General features: G+C 40.1%; 1 protein-coding gene across 8 annotated transcripts in view; it reads right to left on the bottom strand.

Moving 5' to 3' along the window:
• ADAM22 (ADAM metallopeptidase domain 22) overlaps positions 1–25,053 on the bottom strand; it is a 131,569-nt gene that overhangs the window by 57,027 nt on the left and 49,489 nt on the right. For all 8 annotated transcript variants that reach the window (XM_054515060.1, XM_036403793.2, XM_036403809.2 and 5 more), the window contains exons 4-5: positions 16,321–16,387; positions 2,998–3,080 (exon numbers count right to left, since the gene is read on the bottom strand). In XM_054515060.1, coding sequence (XP_054371035.1) covers positions 2,998–3,080; positions 16,321–16,387 — 150 coding nt within the window. The remainder of the gene's footprint in view (positions 1–2,997; positions 3,081–16,320; positions 16,388–25,053) is intronic.

Raw genomic sequence — 25,053 nt, 5'->3', positions numbered from 1 at the left:
CTTTACTGCAGTGGCATACACACATGGCTGGGATTAGGCTGTATTAGCATGTCCCTTTCAAAGGGCCACTACTAAGGTGTTTAAGCTTGGCCCTAAATATGAGCTGTAAATTCAAATTTGGCACATAGCACACAACAACAACAGCATGAAAGTGAGATTACTTATTTACTTACGTTGCTGTTAAAAACCCCCAAAGCAAACAGGAATTACAAGCAACAAAAGCAGATCCTTTTCTTTTTTCTTATGCAGCATTTTTTTATCGGCAAAATTGACATTCACAGAAGTAATCTGGGTTACTGACTGCATAACATATATGAAGTATGAGCATAACTACAATGTAAAGCTGCTTCACCTTTCAAATTACACATGCCTATTCTTTAGATATAAATACTGTCTATACAGTTTAAGCAAAATATTCTAGCATCTGCTGGAGCTTCTTGGCTTGGAAATAAGACAAGATTGGGGAAGATCCTGTAGCTCTTTACCAGTCTCAATTTCCTTCCCTCTAATTGCAACTTTAGTTGAGCAGGGTCTGCAAGTTGAAGCACTGTCAGCAAAGAGCTTCTTGTGAGACTGCTGCTCCCAGCAGCACTGGCCTCTGATCAAGTCACTCACCAGTGACAAGAACAATAGTCACAGCTGACCTACAGACCTGACCTGCCCACTCAAAGCATCCATGGCTCTTCTCCCACCAGCTACCATAGACCTAGTGTGCTCTGAATAAGCCACACGCTCATGGGTGTGTTAAAGAGAAAGCAAAACATTCCAAAGCCTGCATTTTGATGATGTGTATTCTTCAGACAATCCCCTTTGCAGCCGTGACAGCGGAATTCCCAGCAGCGCCGGCAGTGTTGGCATTCGCCACCAGCCGGCAGCAAGATCCCGGCCGTGCCCGCTGCCGCGAGCCGTGCTCAGCGCAGCTCACTGGCCTCTGCACTCACAGCCTCTCCTGGGCTGGCTCATAGGAAACCGTGGGTACTGCACACCTCCAGAAAACAAACAAAACACAAATCCAAGCAAAATGGCTTGCTGGAAGTTAAGGTGGCAGAGATACATTTGTCATTAGCCAAGTCATTAAGAAGACATCTATAATTTCAGGTATTCTGTCAGGCAGATGTGATTGATTTAATTCATAAATGGAAGGATGCAAAGCAGACATTACTAAAAGAAGAACTCGTAACTTATGATTAAAAAACCCCAACATTTTTTCACCTATATGAATAATTCTGCTGTTACTGGCTGAGATCTAGAGGTACTAACATGCAAAAGAGGAGACTGGAATGACCTTTAGAAATATGAAGCTTGTTATTCTCTTAAAGGCATCTGTTTTGTCTTGTGTGCTTCCTAAAATTCATGAAAGCAAAGCTCCTGCCCAGACCTTGCAGAAGACAACTGCCCAGCTACCCTTATTCCAGCAAGATATTCCAAAGCGTGGCTGAAGCTAAGGAGCTCTGATTGCCAGTGTGAGTTTCTAGTAATTACTTATAATTTAAAATCAGCTGTGTAGGAGCTAGTTGCAATGATGGAAATGCAGTGGCAGAGAATGTGAGTTTAATACAGCTCAGGAAACATTAGTTTCTCATACTGGATGTTTGAAATACCAGCCTGATTAGAGTAAGCTTGTGTCAAAGAACTCAGCTCAAACTTTATTATATCAAGGGGGAAAATGGAGGTGGGGTGGAGAGAGGAGACAGGGTGATATCTTTCAAGAGAGAGCTGAATTATACAATGAAAAAAATGCATCATCTATCATGCAACTTAGAAGGGACCAATTTGGATATCAGGCCATTGAAGAATACAGAGCAGCAGAACAGCCAGTTTTAAGCATAAACTCACAGAAAGAGGAGAGGGAAAGACATATGCAGGCTCTCCTTTGTTCCTGCTTTTTCTCCTAGGAGTTAGCAGGGGCCAAGACCTAATGGATCCCTGCTAATGGAAGCCATGCAGGGCCTCAGGATGCATTAGGAAGCTACTATTTTTAGGCTCACTGTCCATGCTTCAAACTGGGCTCAAGTTTCTTGAGCTGCACAGCTGTAAATCAGACAAGTGCAAGGATGGCAAGTCTTCTGCAGGCATTCTCCCCTTCATAACAAAGAATATACAACTATAAAAGAAAGACACTACTCAAATAAAAGTACTTATATGACTGACACCAGAACTACAGAATAATTGCAGATAGACAATAGGCTGAAGAAGATTTCCATCAGCTAAACCCTGCTTCCACAGAAAAAGGTGAAGCTCAGGTGAGCTCCACACAGGCTCACTTGGTGCCATGCCTTTTCAAGCTGATGTCAGTATTAGTAGTGCTGAGATCCTGTAATTCCCAGATGTGACAGGCACTTGGTTGATCTGAAAACCTGACTAGCATCATTCAATAGTGCCAAAAGTAGACAGGTCCAAAATCTGTACAATCCATACACAGCTTCATGTAACCTTCACTTGACAGAGGATTTATTTATAAGTAAAATTATGTACTTCAAAGAAAAATTATTGCACCCTCATACCTTTTCTTCTAGATTTTTCAAGATTTTACTATATGCAAGGTATTACCCCATACACACACAGAGCTTAAGGCCAGAAATTCTGTTAACAAAAATGGATAATGCAAGATAAATCCTAAAGTGACATTTTTGTTGTAAAGATACTAGAAAAGAAATAAAGTATACATCATAATAGCAACAAGAAAAGAACACAATTTCCAAATAATTCATTGGCATTGTTTTTATTTTTGTAGAATAGGATGCTTCCAGCTACTTCTACTCTGCCATCTCTATAATAAGTTATCTTAAAACAATACCTGGCCACAGCCATTAGTCCTGAATTTAGAAAAAAAAGTAAATTCTGACGATTTTTGATTACTTAATATTGGTGACAAAGTAGTAGAAAAATAGACAGCACTTATTTTACTATATTCATGTATTATTTTACTATAAATAACTTGATTTGGCTTAAAAGAGTGATAAACAAAAGTCAGTAAAAACAAAACAGCAGACTTACTGTAATCCATGGCATGTTGACAAGGCAACAAATGATACAGAATTTCCTCGAATTTTTCCCTGATAATAGCAATGTTCTCCTCCCTGAAATTGGAAATTGAGACTGTAAATCCATGGGACATTCCACAGCATCACACTTCATCCTGTCAAACACTGCTTTTTCATAAACACTTTCCCAAGCCATTGACATGGCACCAAGAACTGACTATCACTCATGTAGGAGTTCATCCCATCTTCTTTGAGCTTTGGTTTGCTACTTAGACAAACACCATCATCTTGACCCTGTACACCAAATGGTGTATTTCACAATTTCAGTGTGAAATCCCTGACATCCTGAGGTGGATTTCAGAGAAAAACTACTCCAGAAGTGCTCATCTTTCTTCACTGACTAGAAAAAGAGTTGGAAGTAGGGGGCTTAGACTCCACATCTGCTCTGCACATGACTACATCAGACAGGATGAACTCTGCTCTGAGGGTAAGGCAATTTCCTTCTTCTAAGCAGAAAGGTATGCTAACAAAATAATAATAATTCTTCATTGAAAAAAAGACCAAAGCAGAAGTAGTCACTAGTGCTCCAAAGCGAATGGAACCTCCAAGTATAACTAAGTAGTAAAGGAATACAATGAAAATTAATGTTTGCCTCTTCTCTCTGCAAATAAATTGTATATCTTTCTGATAAAATCCAGCTGACTCTACTCAAAAAAAATCTCCCCTGGTTTCCCTGTAGGAGGGCTTTTACCAATAAACCCTACAACACATGCAATAAATTCATTCAGTATTGCACAATATCAATATTTGTATGCAAAATTAGAAAAACAATTCAAACATCCCTTAAATTCTCACTGACACATGTACTCTTCAGAATACCTTACCTATCAGTGTCTCACCAAATTCAGCTATGCTGTAATGCACTGACGTTGGTTAAAGGACTATGAAGGAGATTTTCAGTCCTTTTCTTTTTTAATACCATTTATTTGAAAATACTTCTTCCAGCAAATGAATGAATAATCTACCTAGCATAATGTACCCAGCCCTGTGAATATTTATGTCCATTTACCAGAGGGAGGGAAAGGCATTACAATTACAGCTGTTTCAGAAGCCAGTAGTCACTTACGTGATGCGTAGCACAGTCATTTTACACATCTGATATTAAATGCTTTTGGATTTTATTTTTCAAATACTAAAAAAAATTAATCAAGATCAGGCTAAAGGTGAGAAAACATGTAGGCTATGTTGGTAGTTCTGATCAGGCCACCCTGTTCTGTTTTCTACAAGATGTGGAAACTATTGTTGAAAGCACCTACAGTGCATGGGTGCCTCTGGTTTGAGGTGCACTCCTAAAGAGAGTACAGGAGCCTGTTTGTTAGAGCACAGCTGCTCACAGGGAAACAGCCTTGATCTCAGCCTGGTCAAAGGAGTCCTTCACCACACTGACCTGCAGAGTGACCACCATGCTGCCCACCATGGGCACCCCTCTGCTCAGATGTCTGAGGAGAAACTGGTGCCACACAGGTGGTGTTTGACTCCTTGTCTCACATTGGTAAGAAGCTCTGGGGCTGACTCGTGCCAGGCTACACCAGGGAGTGTCTGACAGCAGGTGTAGGACCTATCACCCCTGGGACAGCATTTCTTATGACTATCCAGAACTGGGACACAGATCAAGTATTAGTGAAAAGGAGATTGTTTCAATTTCTGCTTTGCACTCATGTACATTTTAGCCACCAATATCCTAAGTTAATTTGATTTCAGAGAGACTATATCCTTCTTTCTCTTTCCTGAAATCTTGGCTCATTTTCTCCATTTTATCCTCTTTTTCTACACCTATTTACTTCCTATATCTTAGCTACTTTAAGCTCTCTTGACTTGAGATTTTCTTTCTTTCAGTCAGTAGGGTGTCCCCCACTACAGGATCATGGAACTGCTCAAGGCTTTCAGGTCCTTTTGGAATATATGAATAAGAAGTAAACAAAGAGAGACTCCAGTTAGCAAATAACAAAGCTAAAAATCAAACTATATGGATGATCTAAAACCTTATGAGAAATAAAATACTCTCTAAAGAGAATTCTTGAAGTAGTATTCCTGTAAAAGACATAACTGGAATAAGTGCATGGATATGGAAATAATACTGAAAAGACTATCAGTAGGGAGTTGTACAGGCTTCTGGCTGTGGAAGGAATTTAGAGTAATTACACAAATTGGTTTGTTCTCAGAAAATGTAGTTAATATGTACCAGAAATAGAATCTCAGGCTCCATTAGTTTGCAAAACCATGTCTTTTCAACCAGGAGGAACATTTTTTCATACTAAGAATCCAGACTGTGGCTCAAAAGTGTGTTTTGATCTTTCAAATGAGAATCAAATAAATGTCCCATGACAGTACCTCCAAATTAATTTATTCTGTAATAAATCCATGGGAAAAATTATGCATACAGAGCTAGAAAAAAAAAGTATAACAAAAACAGCTCTAAATTCTTGTCCAGGAAAAATACAATTGAGATACACAAATTCTACTCTATTTAGTCAAATCAGTTAAACTCAGTGATCTACTAGAGCTCATGGTAATTCTGGTGGAGATAGAAACACAACTCTGATCTCAGTCTCAGGGATCAGTTCTTATCACTACAAAACATTCCTTTCTATATGCTAACATCCAGGAGATATTTTTTATTTATGAATTTATGTTCCTATCATTATAATATAAGTCACTGCAAGCTAGTTAATAAAATTAAGCTAAAAATTATTTTCACTTCTTTAAATGAAGATAGTTTTTTTCCAAGTACTTGGTGCATGCAATTATAGTTTTTTTCCAAGTACTTGGTGCATGCAATTATCTGAGGTGGTTAGAGCATGGTGCTAATAACACCAAGGTTCTGGGTTTGACCCCTGTATGGGTATTTAAAGCCACAAATTCTGAGAATTTAAGTGTTCAGGAAACCACTGGATGTGGCACTCAGTGTCATGGTTTAGTTGGACTTAAAGAACTTGGAAGTAATTTCCAACCTTAATGAGTCTATGATTCTGTGGTTCTGTACTGAGAGTCAGGACACATGAAGGCACTCTACAGGGCAGGTTTTTTCAAGCACGTGTAATTTTGGGCAAGAAGTTTACTGTTGCTGCTTCACTATAGTGCTGAGGCTGAAACTGTGCTGGGTTTGACATCTACTTAACCTGTCTGATAGCAGGTAGTGACATAAAATGCCCTGTGTTAGAGGATAGTATGTGAGAGACCTAAGACCACCAAACACTAAATATGATCATCATATCTATCTTCTTGTATTCTGCTCTTGGAAATACTCCCTGAAGGACTGGGGTTGTCTCTCTTATCTACTGGTATCTTCAGCAAAGAGACAAAAGTTGAAAAAAAAAAAACTTCATTTTTTTTCCTAAAAATATTCTGGTCCCATATGATTAAGACTTCCCTTAAGAGTTGAAATTAGCACCAACTACAGTTCAGTCCAGAATATCAAGGGTCTTTTGTGAAGAGCTATTGGCTTCCTGTAGCTAACAGAGCCTCTCTCTGTTCTCTCAAAAGCAATAATTGCCCATCTCAGCAAATCAAATCTCCACACTGGCCTTTGCCAGCTACTGGGGAATGGTTCAGTGTAAGATGAGAGGAAATCAGACCACTCTTCAACATATGCCAGCCATAAGTCTGAGCAGCACATTTACCCACTTCTGCTCTAAAATTGAACCTGGTCACTCTAGAGTCTGGGAGAAAATTAAGCTAAATGTCATCTCCTATGAGACAAGGTCAGCCTGGTGACAACAGCTGTGACACAAACCTGCAGCACACATTTGCCTGCAAGGCAAATTTTCTGCCAATGCCCATAGCACTCTGTTGTCCATTTCCTTGGATCAGTAAGTTATCCTTCCTGCATGAACCTTCTCAACGTGAGGGACAACCTACTGGTGATGTCCAAGGGCAGTACAGAAAACAGAGATTTTTAACAAGAAGTTCATTAATTTGGAGAGCTAAAAATGTAATAACATCCTACAAAAAAAAATAAAAACCAGAATGACCCCAGGGTCAATTAAAACAAGTTAATCATTATTATAGTTTATATAATAATCATTATTATAGTTTATATAGTTTATATTATAGGCAATTCATAAGATAGCCTTCATCTTGATGCTTAAGTTGGATAATTCTGGCAAAATCCTAATTTAGGGCTATTTACCCTGTGAACTGCTACAGTTCATCTCTAACCAGATGCAACCCTTTTGCCAATGTCAGTACAAGTCTTCTTGCAACCTGTTGGGTACATAGCGTGGCAAAGATACTAAAAAATGGTAAGACACAGATGTCAGCAATGCAAATAAAATCTGCTCCCATTTTTATCCCTTAAGATAGTTTGTCCCTTCTTTGAGAGGCATCAGCTGCTGAGCAGACACAAAAGAGATGAAAAACACATTAACCTATACTCATAATAATAAAGGGTGAAATAAGTAAAGCGAAAGAACAGCCCTGACAGTCATTAATGGCAGCAGTTCACTCTTCTCTGCAGTCACAGTGCAGAAAGCATCTGCTGACCATACACTGGCAGGGTTTGTTATTCGCCTCAGAGACACTGTGACCTTCCCAGGGGAGGAAAATAAGGATGCACATCCATCTGCTTTCTACATTGGATATCCAAGTAATCCATTTTCTGCAATTAAGAAAGGTGCTGGCCAGTAACATGCATGCAACAGTCAGGCACTGACCTTAAAATTAATACCTTCCTTCTCCTACATATTCCTATTTTAACACTCTTTAATCCACAGGAAAGGAGATTGCTGGTTTAATTCAAATCCTAGTAACATATCTCCTTCTTTCGTTGCAGCAGAAAGTTCCCAGAAGGCCAGCTAAGGCTCAAGCCACCATTCTGTGAATGCTAGATAATGATGAGCTGCCAGATAATGATAAGCTGTTTAAAGGGCTACCCATTGTGGGGCCACCAGTTACAAAAATACATAACTAAGGCTGCACGATCAACAGCAAAAGGAAAAGAAAATGCACCCTTGCCCACTGACTTCTATGGCAGAAAGCAGCTTGTTATGAATGGGTTTCTATTAGTAAATAGAAGAGTCAAAATGGCACTTTGACCTGTGTAACTGCACTGAGAGAAAACATCTTCTAATTGACACGTACTTCAGCAATTGGCAGGGCCCTGCTGTGCTGAGCCCTGAGTTCAGCTCTTACTCAGCTCAGTAACAACGCCAGGGACCTGGCACCACCTCTTTGCAGAGTAGTTTCTGGCCTGCAGTCTCCTTAAAGCCAAATGTTCTGAAATTGTGAACAGTGCCCTCCCTTTGTAGGAGGATGGCTATCACATGTGCTCACATAGCTCAGAGCTGACATGCTGTGGTGACATTACATTATAACGCTGTTTCAGTTTCTGAAATCAGAGATTCCAAAATTAGGATAAGGCACAGCCGCTTCTAAGCCTTCTCCACAAAATGCCCATGTTTAAAGACCGTTGGCAGCACTCTTAACAAACAGAGACACACGTGTATGTGACAGGATCCTGCACGCAGGCGACTCGCTCCAACTGCCATCAGTGACTCACAGCAGGAGCCTTCAGCAGATGGCACAAGATATCAGCCCAGCTTCCCAGTTCAGAGGCCAAATGAGGGTTGTGTTTACTGCCCAGTAGCTATGAGAGAAGATGCCCCACAAAACACTGCAGGGTGTGGACAGAGAGCTCATGCCAACGCAACACCATCTGCTCTGGAAGCTGCCTTGGCATCTGCTTGGAAAACAGACTCTTGCCTTGACTTACCTTGGTGTTAGGGGAAATTATTTTTTATCAGCTGCCAGGCAAAGATGAGGCAGAGGAGAAAAGGTTACCTCTTCCTGCCCACTCTGTTGCTGTCTTTAAGACAGGTCTTGTAGCAGTGGCTAGTGTCTCTCAGTTGGGGCATACAAGTCATTTAAATGATAGTCATTTTGCCCCACTCCTGTGTTTCTGTTCCAGGGAAATGGAAGGAAACATTTTAAGGGACAATATGAAAATTCCTTGTAATCTACACACTCTAATCTGCCACATCAGCTCATCAGCTTACCCTGAGTCTGAAGCTAAGGCGTAAGAATGTGATTTACAAGATTACTATAAACACAACACCTACATGGATACCAATCAGTCAGCAGGACATAAAGTTCTAAGGAAAATAGAAAACAATACAACCCTGATATCCTTATTGGCTCATTATTTTTGAATGACAGAACTTTCTCTGTAAGTGAAATTCACAGAGCTTGAGGCTGTGTCTAGAAACATTAACCTACTGTTTATAATACAGTGCCAGTTTGGTATCCATAGGGAACAACAGACATGTCTAGGCAAAGCTGCTTACAGAAGTCAAGATGAAGAAAGTAAAGATGTCAAGCTAAAGCCCACTGCATGGAAGCACTCCTTCAGAAGTACAGCAGCTTCTGTTTGCTTAGCTTAATTCCCCCTCAAAGGGATTTAGTTAAATCCAAAAATATACTTTTATTTTTTTAATAAGAGCGTCTACAAAGTGATTTGATGTTCTTTAATGTCATAGCAGTAATTAATTTCTCTTAGCCATACTCAGTCCTCGTACAGTCTGAGATTACAGAACACTTGGTTGCTACCAACCACTCTCTGGCTATGGATGCTGTATATTGTTGCAGCTCGTGGAAAATAACTCATGAGGTGCCCAAAGTCAGACAAAACTTTTCTGCAAGTCCAAGGTATCCTCCTTCTGGAACAAGGCAAAACTGCAGCAGAGCACTCAAGAGGTGACTCCTGATGGTCAACAGTTGCTTGACTTGCCACTTCAGCAGAACCACCCACCATCTCAGGGGTCCACATCCAGCGGAAATGTACTTTTTCATGTACAGTGAAATGTACTTTTTAGGCTCTGGAAGACTTCCACTTTCTGACATTTTTTCCCTGCAGGACTAGTTAAACCCACAGGATTTTTTATTTTTTTTTACGTCACAAAGAAAAGGGAGACAAGATAATTAAACCTGCAAAATCCTACATGAATCATGCTCTGGGATTCATTCTACTGTAGTATATTCAAAACCATGACCTAGGAATGACTCCTAATATGGAAAACTGTTACTTTTCATTTTCTTCTCCTTGGTAGCAGAATGTATGTAAAAAGTAAGCTAGTAATAACTAGTAATAACATACTTAAAAAATCTACTGTAAATGTACATTAAAAGTGCCAGCCTGCAGGATCATTAGGTCAGGCAAATGCACTATGTATGAGGCTGATTATCTTGCCCTGGTATCCTATAGAGGACACTGCATTTTCTAAACCCCAAAGGGCTTGCTTCCAAAATTCAAATAATGCTACAACAGGAAAGTGAGATATTTCTCAATGCCTATTGACTTAGTGTGACAGCATGACATACTGGAAAAAAAAAAGATGTCCAGAGTAACTGAAAACACATAGAAATTAAAAAGTTTCATCAATTCTTCATCAAGACACATTAATTCCAGTCAAAACCTAAAGGAAGCAATTTGACCAGTATACTCTGGGATCAGTTTGCTTCCATCCTGCCATTCTGTTCAACTACTACACTCTAATCTTCCCCTTCTTGTGGAAATTTCAGTTTATGACCTTTCATTGTACAGTGCAAGCACCTATAATTAGTCCCTAAGTGTAAGAAGTTGCCATTTGCTCTATTTGTTTTTTTATTTACTCCACTGGTCAAAAGATAGTCAGTTTTCCAGCTGATTCTTCTCTGCACTGTAAGGCTTCTCAGTTTTGCACTGTTGGCAAATTTCATTAATATACACATACTTTTTTTTTACATTAGTCATTAATGAAAACATTTGATGAGAGCACTCAGAAGATCAACCTTGCAGGAACCCCCTGCTAAACTGTGTCAGACTCACAGACTCCTCGTCAGCTCTTCTTCAGTTAGTTTACTGCTATCACTAAAAAGTAGATTATGGCCTAGATTTGTTAGTAATTTGCCATGAGGCCAAGAGAGCTCTGTTGAGGGTGCAAGAGAGAGGAGATGTGACAACATTACAGGAACCCTTATTCAAAGTCTTCTCTCAAACAAGACTGGAATGATTTTTCTGATAACAACAGCTTCTCTAGTCTCTGGACGCAGGCAAAAAAGCTCTGCCAGAAACAGACATATATAATTCCTGCATTATTTATGATGTGCTCCTCTTCAGTTTTCATCAGCAGGTTGTGCAAGTTTCAGGTAGATGCACGCAGAGCTCCCCACCACCCCAGGCTCCAGCCTCCCAGGGCTGAGTCTTCCTGCACTCCCATCCCATCCCATCCTCTGCCAGCCCAGCTGGCACTCCACTATTCAGGAGAAAATGTAATCCCAAACAGGAAAGCCTCTTTAGCATACATGCTTCCCTGGCAACTGAAACACCTTCCCCTTTGGCTACAAAGAGGTGAGTTACCAAAACCTGAAGAATAATAGGAAATTCTTTTCAGACAGTGAGTGCCCTAACTGGAAGATGATGGTTAGAAGCACCTTGCTATAAGACTGGAAACATAGGAGTCAATTATTGAAATGACCTGCTCACTGGTGAAGTGTTTAATCTGGCTGCACCACAAATTATTGTAGACTTGTGATCAGTTTGTACCTGTGGAGATAACAATGAAATGTTGGAATGCTACTTGGATAAGGTCTCATCAAACACAGGCACAAGTGTGCACAGACACACACTGCCCTTGGTCATGGGGCTGCACCTTAACAACTGCTCCAGCAGACCAGACTTGAAGGAGAAACTTTAACAGAAAAAGCAATCAAGGGTACTCAGACTCCTCTGATTTTTCAAGATATTAATATTTTTCTCCCCTATGGATCATTTTTCCTTAAAAAGGGCATTTAAAGAGCCCTTCAAATACACATCATGGCACACACTAGCCAAGGCTTTAAGCACAGCAAGGCAATGAAGAACAGTAATTTTCCTCCTTGTGCAGAAGCATTAAAATAGCTGTAAGCTACAATAACAGTCATCTTGCACACACTACTAGTCAATGCACACAACATAATGACTATTTTTGCAAGCTAACAGCTCTGCTTTGCTGTGCAGCATTAAAATGCATTTGCCCCAAACCCTCCATTGGCCAAACCACAATGGTGGCCCCTCTGCTGGGACCCCCAGAGAGCAGGAGGCCGTGCTGGGGCGCCCAGCTGGACAGGATGGCTGTGGGTGCTTTGAAGAAAGCCCAGTGGGCATGGTCTGAGCTCTGCAGGGCCCAGCGGAAGGGCTCGGCACAGCTTGGGACACACAGCCACATGGCAGCCCTAACCCACAGGACAAGGCTGGCCAAAGCTCCTCTGTTAATGCCACAACAGAGTAAAAACAGCACCTAGCATTTGATATTCATGTCTCCATTCATGTTGTTCAATGCTATCATAGGAAAATGCTGCGAGGCTGAAGCAAAAAGCAGCAGTTTATGCTGTAAGCACTCTCACTGTAATTTTGTGCCCATAATGCACATTACACCACCACACTCAAGAATTTTAGACTTTAAGGACTGCCTATGAAATATAGTTCCTTCTATACTCATATTTAAACATGCCATCAAAATTTTCTGGTATTTATCTACCACACCTCTACCTGTGCAAGTTTTCTGACTGAATTATTTTTATGGCTTAATCTTTTTCAGAAAGCAATTTCCTAAGAACTTGTAGAAGTGTACATTGTTTTGGGGAAATACAAGCAGAAACATTTATTTCTACACACTCTGAAGAAGAAAACTGAAACATTCTATTGAGAAAATATCACTGAATAGATATCAGTTGTTTCTTCAGAGGGTGAAAAATCCAGCAATGTGAATTACTCAGCACTATAGCTGTTTTTTGCCTTTCATCTCACTGACAGCATCAGTGACAGAATGACAACCAAAAAAGGGGGAGAAAGAGAGATAAAAGGACACATAGATATATTGCAACAACATTAGGTACACACAGGTTGAGTATTGATGTGCTATGAGCATTGGATGGTCTGGAATGACACAATCAGGAAAAGGCAATGCCAAGAAGGGTTTTTCTCTTCCTTATTAATTGATTATTCTCTTTGCTACCAGAAGGAATTTAGGCCAACACTCCTGCTTTCCTAGTAGAGATGAGATGTACAGTAAAGGAGGGTGTGGGGGGAAACACTGAAATAATTTGAGCATCTAGCTCCTTCTGTTTTTCTTAGGCATTGCACACTGCTGCTGGTTTAATAAGAATGTGTTAGGTGCTGCCTAACTGTGCCAAATTAACAAGAAGCCTCTCCTCTGCAGCAGCTAAATGCTGGCACCCTGCAAAAACATTTTTAATATCTTTCACCTTCACAATGGTCTAATGTATTAATAATTATGCAGAAATAAAACATAATGTAATGTCTTCTTATGATAAAAAGGTATGTTAAACTGAAGTAAAAATCCCTTTGCTATTAAAAATCCCTTTGCTATTAAAAAGTGCTATTTTTTATGGTATAAACATTACCACATTACTCCCTTCCCCTGCCCCCCTCTCCTCTTTGAAGCATCCCAGTAATGGCAGAAGATCCATACGTGTTTTACAGCACAGGAAGTTTTACTGGGAGGGAAGGAGAGGGGGAGGAATGGCAAAAGTAGTTATCAACTCCACATTGCATATGAGCCAAGGCAGGATCTGCTTTCCAGACGCATTCCCAAACTGCTGCATGTACAGCTGCCTTCACACCGTGCCTCAAAGCTCCTGCTTCTCCCATTCTGCTGGTGGCACAACAGCAGCACCGATGATTTGTGTGTCGGGGCAGTCTTCTTGCCCAGAGAAATGCAAGGGGGAATGTGGATGAATTTTAAGATACACCTCTCTGGTAAGAAGGCCATGAGCAGAGGAGGCCATTTGCTCTATGAGCAGCTTTGCTCAAAGCCTGCAGCTGGCAGTGGATGGCAGATGGACATTTTCTTTCTGTCACTGTTTCTCCCACCAAAGCAGCAAGAGAGATGTTGCCAGGCCGCCTCTGTCTCTGCCTACAGCCCAAGATAAACTGCACAGAGATGGGTGAAGAGCAGCATGTTGAAGCAACTGATAGAAACCTGTCTCCTTTCTGAAATACCTCTTCAGCTTCTGCTTTGGAATATGCTGCATAGTGGAGTGCATATTTTGTGGTTTATCCATAAGTTGCACCCTTTCACTAGCTGTTTTTAAGTAAGTATCTAAGCAATCTGCACAATCCCTAAAATCCAGTATAATAATTATGTTACCAGTTATGGTAAAGAATTCCAACAGTAATCAAAGGTAATAAATCACCATCATGGAAATTTCTTATAGTTGCAATAAGATTTTCAAAACATTTGATGTAAAACCAAAGCAAACAAATACTGCCAGTCTTTTCAGAAATCGTTCAACAGACAAACAAAGCTCTCAAAAGAACTTACAGGTGCTCTGAAAAATACTGACTGGTCAGAGGGAACCAGATTAATTTTTAAACAGCTATTGAGCACTGAAATCAGCCTCACGCAGTGTCTGGTATTGAAGTGTACTCAGTAGCCTGCATTTTTCCAAAAATCTTTTGGTATCTGAACTTTTATGAAAATGTTCCCATGACTGTGGCCACCAGGCTCTTCTGACATTTTTCACAGCAGCTGCTTCCCTCCCTGCCAATCCCACACACTCAGGTGCAACAAAACAAGCAAAGACCTTACATCCCCTATGCTAGCATGCTTCCATAGGACTGCTGCCTCCAGAACCCCTGGAGCAGTGGAATAGAAGGGGCAGAGGAGCCCACCTGTACAGCCCAGCCACCCCTGGCCCCCTGCTCATGGTACAGGGCAGCCTGGGAGGGAAACCCACCACTTGAACAGCAAGCCCTCTCCCTTGTAGTGCAGTCTTTGCAGCCCCTTTCACTCCCAATTCAGCTCATCTCAAGTATCAAGCTCAATGCAGCAATGATAGTTTTCTACTTCAGGCAGATTTGAGAATTCTGAGCAAGGCAGTGATAGCCATCCCTGAAGGTATACCCTGACCCTGGCTCAGTATCTAAATCAAGGGGAAATAATCTCTGGGACCCTTGAGGCTCACAGCTGTTTTACCCAGAACATTTTCTGACCCTTCCTCTGAAAGGCCTGATCCTCCCATCACTTTCCCTTCAATTAAACATTACTTAGATATGAAGAGCTGCTGATTTCAAACATTTCCTTGCTTGATTAAGGCTTGCTCATCAGGAACAATTCAGTGACAGTGATGGATTAACTTAACTAACTTGCATATATATATCTTAATGCAGACAAATGGGTTGTTTTTTCTCTTATTAATATCAGCTATTATCTTTATTTCTGCTTTGACTCATATTCTGAACCTCAGTCAAGCAAGACTTCTTGACTGCAGAGCAGAGCTGACTGAGAAATTAGTCTTTACAGTTTAATGGGACACGTATGTGTTTGCCTCAGTCTGATAATGTATGCAGACTATTATCTAGATAATAGTGGGAGAGCAGACTTCCTATTTGCAAATGACAGAAGGGAATAAACCAAAGGAAACTTGCATCTTCAGCTGTCCAGTGGATAAAGGACTGCTTTGCCCATTGCCATTTCCACTTTCACACTGCAGAGATTAACACATTTGTTTTGAAGTATTTCGATTATCTCAGATTTAGTAAAACAATTTGGGGGATTTCTTTTAATAAAATGTAAACTTTGAATAAAATTTTACCTAATATTTACCTGATAGGCAAATTTAGAGTTTCCATTTTGTACCATATATAATACATTTCTGAACACTCTAAGTAATCTATAGTAATTGATACAAAAATTATAGCTGACATCTACAAAATAAGTCCTAACAAATACAGAGTCCACAAGAAAAATCTCCCATGTTGCATGCAAAGAATAAAACACTTCTGCAAAGGCTGTGGGACATTTCACACAAGACAACAGCAACAAATTGCATCTTGTAGTCACTATGCCAACAAACACACAGAGAAAGAAACACACAACTTATGACTAGATATTTGGAAATATTATACAATAAATATTGCTATTCTCAAATTTACAAAGAAGCTCATAACATACCAAACTTGAGGTTTGGTACAATGAGAAAATGCTACCTACCAAAACAAAAATATTTTCTTCATTAAGTATCAAAAGTGAAGTATTCTTACTAGCAAAAAGAACTACTATGAATATATTTTTCATGGATACCATTTTGGTATAAACATTAAAGTACTAAATTTGGCTAAGGAGTGTATTTGCCTTGTTGAAAGCTGAAAGTTAGAAAACAAGAAACATGCTTGCCTCAGAATAGTAAAACAAATCACTTGAAAAATCAGTTATCCCTCCTTTCACAAAAATATGTGAGTTTTCATGAACATCAAAAGCCAAGCAAATTAAAAAAGAGAAACATAAAAAGAAATTCTTACTTTAACTTCCACTGTCTTCCCACCTTGCTCGATATGCCTCTCAAGATATTCAGAAGACAGCAGGTCACTGCAAGAAGACAAAAAGAAAGAACTGTAAGCCTCGTGCATGTGTTCTTGTACTACCTCTCAGCAAGCACTGATTAAACATTTACATTTGAAAAGGGCAAAACCTGCAAGATACTTTCCCTAAAATGTTCATAAAAATAATTGAAACAACTATGTCCAGTGGAGTTACACAGTGCATGGGATATACTGATTTCCATAGCAGAAGGTGAGACAAGGAAAACTGAGGGGAGTTTCTTCATGGAAGGTCCAAAACCAACCACTGACACTGACTGTAATTCAAGAGACTCCTCTATTTGCTGCTAAAAGGAAACAGCACAGAAGTTAGGTGAACTTCAAAAAAAGCAAAAAAGCAGAAGGATGGGACATCAGTTTGAGTCTGAGGGAAAACAGCAGCTGTGTTGGCAGGTTTCAAAGGACAAATGGCACGACAATGACATCACCTTGCAAGACCAAGATGGTGGGCTCAGGTGAACACTGCATCGGCAGGCAAAGCCATGGGCCCCAGGAGCTGCAGCCCAGGCAGGCTCACAGTGCAGATGAACACATTCCCTGGAGCCCTGCAGCTTCAGCAATGCCAGAGGAAAAGGCTCTGGGCAATAGCAATCCCAGCCTCCAAGTACACAAGGACTTGGAACAAATACCAAGGAGAAAAAACAATCAGACCTGAGGCAAACATATATAAATTAAATGCAGGCTGTATTTACTAAGCCATTCAAATGCTAAACCAGTCAAATTATCTTCCTCATAGTTATTTTCTAGTCAGGCAAACCACAGAATCACAGAATTGGTAAGATTGGAAGAGACCACATTATCTACATCGTAAATTTCACTAAGCAGGTTCAAAGACTACAAAATTTTACTGAGATTAAATCAGTATAAAGTCTTGTTATTGTTCCACCTCAGTGACAATTAAGCTGGAAGAGATGACGAATTGGTAAAGAAAACCTGGCAAGAGGCAGGTTGGCCACTGGGGCAGGAGGCAGTGAGCACAAACCTGCTCAGCAGAAGAGGCAAAAATTTATTATTTCTCCTTCAAATAGCAAAACACCTGAGCATAGACAAGAGCTGACCTGATGAGGGAGGGCAGGAGCAGCAGAGCAGCCCCAGGGCAATGGCGACTCAGCTTTCCAGACCTTCATCCTGGCCAAGCAGGCAGCAGGACCATGGACATTTTTGCTCACAGAGACATTGGTGGCTACCCTGAGTGAGCCCCAGCAAGGACAAAGTTGGAAGTATGGATCCTCCAATATCATCCCTAAAAACTGCCAGCTTGATATTTGCATTAATTACCTAGGCACAAAACTCAGGAGCATTCCAATGAAATATGCTGATAACATTAAATTGGAAAGCATGGAAAAGAAAAAAGATTGAAAAAACTCCCATAGGAAAGACCTGGATGATCTTCAAGACTGGTTATTAGAAATAGGATCAAATTCAATTGTACAAACAGCAAATTTATGCACTTAAGGGCTGGAGGGAATTTCTATTAAATTTTTGGAAGGCCTGGTTTATAAGGAAGAGAGATATGACCACACTTGTTTCTGGCAAAATGATTTGGCAGATCAATAGAATTTCTTCCTGGAAAACACAGCTGTCATCCCAGAATACGTCAAAGATGTATTTCCAGTCAAACTGAGGTATGAGTAATATCACTGCCCAAAGGAGACCTCTTTTTAAATACTGCAGACAGGTACTGGACAGCTTTGCTTACAAAGTTCCAGTACTTGGAAATGCAGAGGGGCTCCTGAAGTCTATCAAAAAATGGAGTGTGAACAGACCTCAATTTACACACCACGATACAGGAGTAACTAATTGGACTATAGAAGATACTGGCAAAATCTCAAAGGCATAAGGACTGTCAATGAGCCAATGGAAATTGGATGTTAAAAAAAATATTTTCTGTCTAAGGGTAAGGGACAGAGGCAACAAAATGAGGGATGCTAACAAATTTCTGAATGGGAGCATCCATGGGACAATTGAGGTGGGCTCTCCTCTGACTCAGTGAGTTCACAGCTGGTCACTGCTGAAAGCAGGAAGTCTCAGTGCCCCCTCAGGAGCAAGCCCTGAACCAGCCTTGTGTCAGCACAAACACTCATCAAAACACCCTCGGTGCCAGAGCTAACACTCATCAAAATACTCTTGGTGTCAGCACTGGCGCTCGTCAAGATACACTTGGGAGGGTTCCACAAAACCATGGTTTCACTGCATTAAGTAACTGAAATCCCTTGACAAGAGGTACAATCAGCCTTAGAGCAAAGGACGGAATGAGCAGCTCTCAATAAGGGTGAAAGAAAGAGTGAGTGACTCCCTTGGCTGCTGCAGAACCAGCGTGAACCCCTTTAATTCTGGCCAGCCCCAATATCTGTATGGATGCCTGGCACAGCCTGCAGATGACCCATTACTGAGGAGCACCTAAAAGAGATGCTGTTGGGTTACTGATTGCAATACTCTGACTCCTCTTAGAAGTGAATATTAAATATTTAGGATAGTCATGCCCTGAGGGAAGCTCAAAGACTTCTATAAGGTCTTGTATGCATTTTCCAGATTCAGTAATTTAGACAGATGTTCTCTTAAAATGTATTTAGTTTAGCTTGCTGAAGTTAGTGATATAGCTTCCCAGCCTTGACTACATTCTTTCAGCAGAAGTTTATGCTTCCATAACTTTAATAAAGATTCCTTTATAGCTTAGGGCTCTACCTTTACTCTTTGTTATTTCAGGGGGACTCAGTTAAACAGATGTCATCCTCCCTATTGGATGGACACAAAGGTTTTCATGCCAAGAAAGATGCAAGAGATTATAAAATGTAAGATAGTAAAGTAAGAATATAAGATCAAAGAGAATGGCTTAACTCTGACCTTAGAGTTGTATTTGGGGGGATGACAAGGAGAAACACAGGTTCTTCTCATGTGGGTCTAACAAAATTATTACTTTTTAAAAGACACTGCTGTTAATATTTTAATGTTCTGGAAGATCATATGTTATGTTCTCAAAAATCTGGAAATTGTGTCTGGCATGAGAAAACAAAGACATTGATCATTCTCTGCCTTGTACAACACAAGAATTAGAAGGTAAAAAAATAAGTCAGTGACCTCAAAACTAATCAAAAAGAACCATTACAATGTTCAAGAAAGTGCAGGAAAGCATGAATGCTGGAGGTTTGTACAGGTTCAAGCTGGGAATGGACAAGCTAGTGTATGTAACTGGGAGCTGCTAAACACACAGACACTGTACCTGACACAAAGTGTTGGAGTTCTGGAAAAGAGCTCTGGAGAAGCCTCATACATGCTTGCTCAGCTTTTCCACTTTTCCCTCACTATTGGCCCTGGGCTTCTGGGACGGGGCAGTTGGCCAAGCATCCCTCTGACCTGGCCTGGGCTGCTCTGCCTGCACCTTGGAAGGTCCTGCTTCTCCTCAGGGCTACACAGTGTCCCGTGGCATCCAGCTCCAGGGCTGCTGATGGTCACTCAGCTGCTCTTCTCCCACCCAACACCCCACTGATGGACATTCCCAGGCTGTTCAAGTTGTATTTACTTTCAAAGTAAGCCAAAAGAACAATTTCTAAACAGGCCCATCCATTTTTTCCTCCTGTTCAGTCCTTACTTTGAGGACAAAAAAGCTGGAAACATTTGGGGAGCTGCTGGCATTCCCACTCCTTTCAAGGTATGTCACAAATGCCTTGATTCCTGAAATGAGCCTGTCTGGAAGGGAAACACCACAAGGTCACCTGCCTGCCCAGCTCCTGGGGACTGAGAACACAGCTTGCAAGCAGACCACAGATCTGAAATGTAGAGATATTTTTAAAGCCTATCCTCAGTAACATGGCAGGTATGTCTGAGAATATTTTATCAGTAGAAAAACCCATAAATGAAGCCATCATATGCTTTATTACTATGATTCACAGCACTGAAAATATCATAAAAACCACAACACTCTTGCAGATCCAGTAATGCAACCAATGCTATTAAAAACTAAGCTACAAACTAACCATTATACACAATCTTAAAAACTCAGGCCCGAAGTCACCTCCTGGGTGGAGTCATGTTTTGTCTCCAGTAACAGTACAGGCACAGAACTGCATCATTTTAATAGAAGGCCTTCCTTTACAACAAACAAAAATCTAGATTAAAATACTTGTGAAACATGATTAAAATTATTCAAGCAAGATAAGGCAATAAGCATTAAAATAATATGCATTTCAACATAAATAAATGCACACTTTCCTATGCTATAATTTAGCTTGCCTGCTGATCTATCCTAGAAACCATCTTTGTCAGCTTAAGTGGTAGTTTTAGTATTAATTACAAATAAAACTGGCATGTTAAAAAAACAAAAAACAGATTGTGAAAAAAAAATCTTAGAAACACAAGGGATGAAAAAATTACAGAGAAAAACCACCATCACTATCATTGACAATATTGCAGAATGAGATTTTCAGAAATATTTGTTGAGGCATTGGTACAAAATTTTTGAAAAGGCATGGGAAAAAACTGCATATGTTAACACCTAAAAATAAAACATTTCACAGGAAAAAAAAGCACATGTGATCTGTTGCTTTTACAAGGAAAAACACTGCTACACTAATAATGGCAATTCTGTTCTCAGAGGTTTGTTATTTCAGTGTACACAAATTAAGTAGTGTCATCTTGTTCACAGCAGCAGCATTTTTGAAGCATTATCTAAAGTCCATATGAGCCCATCCCATAAAGACTCAATTGCATAACGGCCAGAACAACAACAACAACAAAAAAAGAGCAAAATCCTCTTTGCTCTTTCAACCTTCCCAGTTACAACAGTACACAAGAGGCATAAGCTGGGTGAATTTTATTACAGAATAGGCCCCCAACTCAGGAAATTTTCCTTATCCAAGATGATGCATATATACAGGCACCTAAATTCTACCTTGAATCAACAGCTTACCAAAACGAATCCCATGGGATTGGGAACCCATGAAAACAGATTAGCTTTGGATATAGATGGGTTCCCCAGCAGAAAGAGGCTGCTCCAGGAAGAAACAAAGGTTAAAAAAACATGGTGGCAAGACAAAAGAGGACAGAGCAGGTCAAGTGTTTTAAGAAACAGAAAGAAAAAACAAGAGATTACAAAGCACTTCAAGTCAAAAGAAGGGGGGAAAAAAGGTGATTAAAGATGTTTTTAAAAGGAAGAGGTTTGCATTTGAATAAGAAATGGAGAAAAACCTGGGAATTATCCCTGTAAATTTAATATAAACTTTCAAATAGAGATGGAAAATGCCTATCACCAGCTTCTGAATAAAAATTAGCTCTCCAGATTTAAGAGACTGAAAAGCCTAGCAGTTACAGAAGAAAAAGAGCAGAAATTATAGGGTTCTCTTTAGAGGTCATAGGAAGAATTAAAAAGTTAAGAAAGGTAGAAATAAAGGGAGTTCATAAACATAGTACTATGATGTACCTTTGTCAGCATCAGTGTTACAAATAAAAGAAATTACTGGCTTCATGATAATCTGATATCATTGCTGTGTCTCCTCAAACACTGTAGAAATTCTTTATCATTTATTCACCCTCACTTGTCTCCACAACTCTCCATTATGTACACCTGAAATTTCAGTTTAATATGATGCCGGACAAGAACATCAAGTGAGAGATCTGAGGGAAGATGCACTACTGAAAAGGAAGACAAGGTTTTAGCTGAAATCAGCAGAAAGGTCTGGATGGGTCGAATGCCAGCAGGAAATTATCAGCAGACATATGGAGACCTTCAAGAGAAAAGAACAGGTTCGAGGAAATGATGGAGACACTGATAAGAGATAGATGCCATATCAACTGCACAATTAATGCTAGCCCTGGGGCAGAGCCAGCTGTGAGAAGGAAGCCTCCTGCAACATCATGCTCAAGAGAGCTGCAGTAAGAGGAATGGGCACTGTCAGGGTGCCAGGCACATGAAGATGAGGAAGCTTCCCACAAAATGAAATATTCTCCCCCAGTGGTGTACATCCTCTAACAATTATTAACAGAAATATTAGCTATGGAAGGAGTGGCTATCAGAGGACATTTTTAGTACAGCCCATCTTGTACACCAAGAAAGATAAGGCAGGTTGATTGTCGTAAAACAAAGAGCAAGAAAGTGGAAAACTGGATGAGAGGGAACAGAATGGATGTTTCTATCTGGCAGTCAGTAAGAGTAAAAAGGACAATTTGTATTATCTTGCATTACACTCTAGTCCTGGAACATTTTCAGTATCAGCCATGAGCTAACTAAAACATACAGCAAGATAAACTCAAAAAAGCCACTTAGCTGGCAGATTTCTGTATCTCACTACACGGGACACTTTAATTCTCCTTTATCCTCATGACTACCCAGAAACCTCTCTGCTCATACATGATCTTTCTTTTCACTTCAGGGGGGATTAGCTATCTCCATACTCTATGCTTTAATAGCCACAACTCTAAAACTTTCATCTGCTCCTTCCCATCAAAAGAATTGCTGAATTTCTTTTTATGTGGATGGCTAATTTAATTAATGACTGTATCTGTTAAGTTAGCCAAATGGACTAATCAATCAGAATTAGATAGCTTCTCGTAGATACAGCAGCAATTTTCAGAGTGTCTACTCAGAGGAAGGAAAAAACTCCTGAGAAAAGCAGCCACTTCTTTTCTACACAAATTGAAGTTTCACCCCTTTTTAAAATATTCTTACCGTATTTTTCTGTCCTTGTTGCAGCTAATATGAAAGGGAGAACGGACAAAGAAATTTCTTAGTTTTTCTACTCCTACTATTTAAGGCTTTCTTCAAAAAGAAATTAGGGACTTAAGAATGGGTTAAATTCTCAAAGGATTATACACAAGTGCTGAATAGTACCCACTCTGAGTCCTTTCCTGGAGCTTAATTTCACATTTCACAAAATTACACAACTTGAATCTCTGATGATGTTTCTTCCAAATACTAACATTTGCTCACTTTTTTTTCCTCTCCAGGGCTTCTCACTTAGATCCCTAATGCCATCTGACTTGAAAATACACTTAGTCCTTTATCCCTTAATAGCTACTGTGCCTGCAGGACGGGATAGTAACTGCCCTGCAGCCTAGCACAGACAGCAAACTGCAGAGCAGCTCTGCAGCCCTGAGCAGGGCCTCCACCTCTGGCTTTAGAGAAGAAGTCTCACAGTTCTGGCTTCCAAACAGCATGTGTTTCATTTCTGAACTGGCTTCATCTCTTGAAGGGAAAAGGTTTAAGCAGGTTGAAAGCATTCTTCCTTAGTTTCACCAGATTTCTATTACACACATGGCCCCTATTACTACCACAGAAAAGGAGAGAGCACACAACAATAGCTGCAAGGAAAAGGAAAACCTGTGGAGCAGCAGCAGTGCTGGAAGGCTCAGGCTGGTATGAGCATGTCCTGCTGGGCATGCCTTGTGCACGGGAACTGCACCTGAAGTACATCCAGTGCCATTCTACAGAGCCATTCCCCATCTGCAGTTACCACAGCATGGACTTTTTGGCCTGTCCTTTACAATGTTTGCAATTCAGTTTGAACTTCTCTATCTCAATGACTGTGTGGGCAATTTTGTGAGAATGTAAAGATGAATAGATACTGCTTGCATTTTCCAGGGGAAAAGACTTAAAAGCTTGTATTTAACATCTGCAGCTAGGAAGAGACATGCTTAAAAACTAACCATTTACTCACATCACCACAAGTTTCTTACCAGTATGTTTTAAGGAAATCTGAATAAAGCTCCCTACCACACCAAACTAAGAGCAAAACATAACTAAAGTAGCTCCAAAATCATAATTTCAGGTTCTGTTTTTTATGGAAACTTAAATATTAACAATATTTTAATTCTATTTCTTGCATTATTATTAGAATATAGAAATTGGCAAATAGCATCTGATATGATATATAACAATAGGGGTTTTTTAAGTAAGGCATAATGAAATATTATGAGGCACAAGCACTGCAAAGGTCACAAATTCAACATGGCAGTTAGTTCATGCTGCTGGTGATGAGGGATGGTGACTACTGTCTTCTCTTTCAGACAACAGAGAGATTTAATCTAGTGTACTAACAAGGAATCTGCACACACACACACAGAGCTTTCCCAGTATCCATGGGAAGACACTGCTACTCAAGATACCCTAGCACTAAATGAGAGACTTTAACAAGCAGAAAGAGCAGACAGCTGGTGCTTGCAAGATTCTTGTCAGGCAGAAAGGTGAAATGGGATTTTTCTAGCTCTAAACTTCTGTTTTCACAGGCAGAGCTAAAAGCAGTCTGGGCAAGCTTCACTTTGCTACTTATCCAGGAGCTTTCCTGACAGTAATGATGGCAATGCAAGTGTCAATAAAACCTCACTCTTTTTTTGTTGATGAGTAATTTACACCAGTAATTATTTAAGCAATTACTTCTTTTTTTCTTACAGAAATTTCAGAAATCCTATTAAAATGAGCAGGTATTTTTAGACCCTTACTACAAAGCAGTTTCCTCAATGCCTTTCTGCTCATGCACTTGCTACTTAAAAGTCAGGATAAAACAGTTAATTTTAGTACCTGAGAGGATGGTAAATCACTGAGAAAGGGAAGAGGAATGCACATGAGAAGCACAGGCTATACATTTCCCTGCACAAAGGTACTAGTGAGGTCTAATCCTGGTTTTTAATATGCCTCTTCATATAGTCAAGCTGTTTTATACTACA

This window comes from Molothrus ater, chromosome 1, assembly GCF_012460135.2.
Source record: "Molothrus ater isolate BHLD 08-10-18 breed brown headed cowbird chromosome 1, BPBGC_Mater_1.1, whole genome shotgun sequence".
Classification (NCBI taxonomy): Eukaryota; Metazoa; Chordata; class Aves; order Passeriformes; family Icteridae; genus Molothrus; species Molothrus ater.
This window is presented reverse-complemented; position numbering and strand designations above follow the sequence as displayed.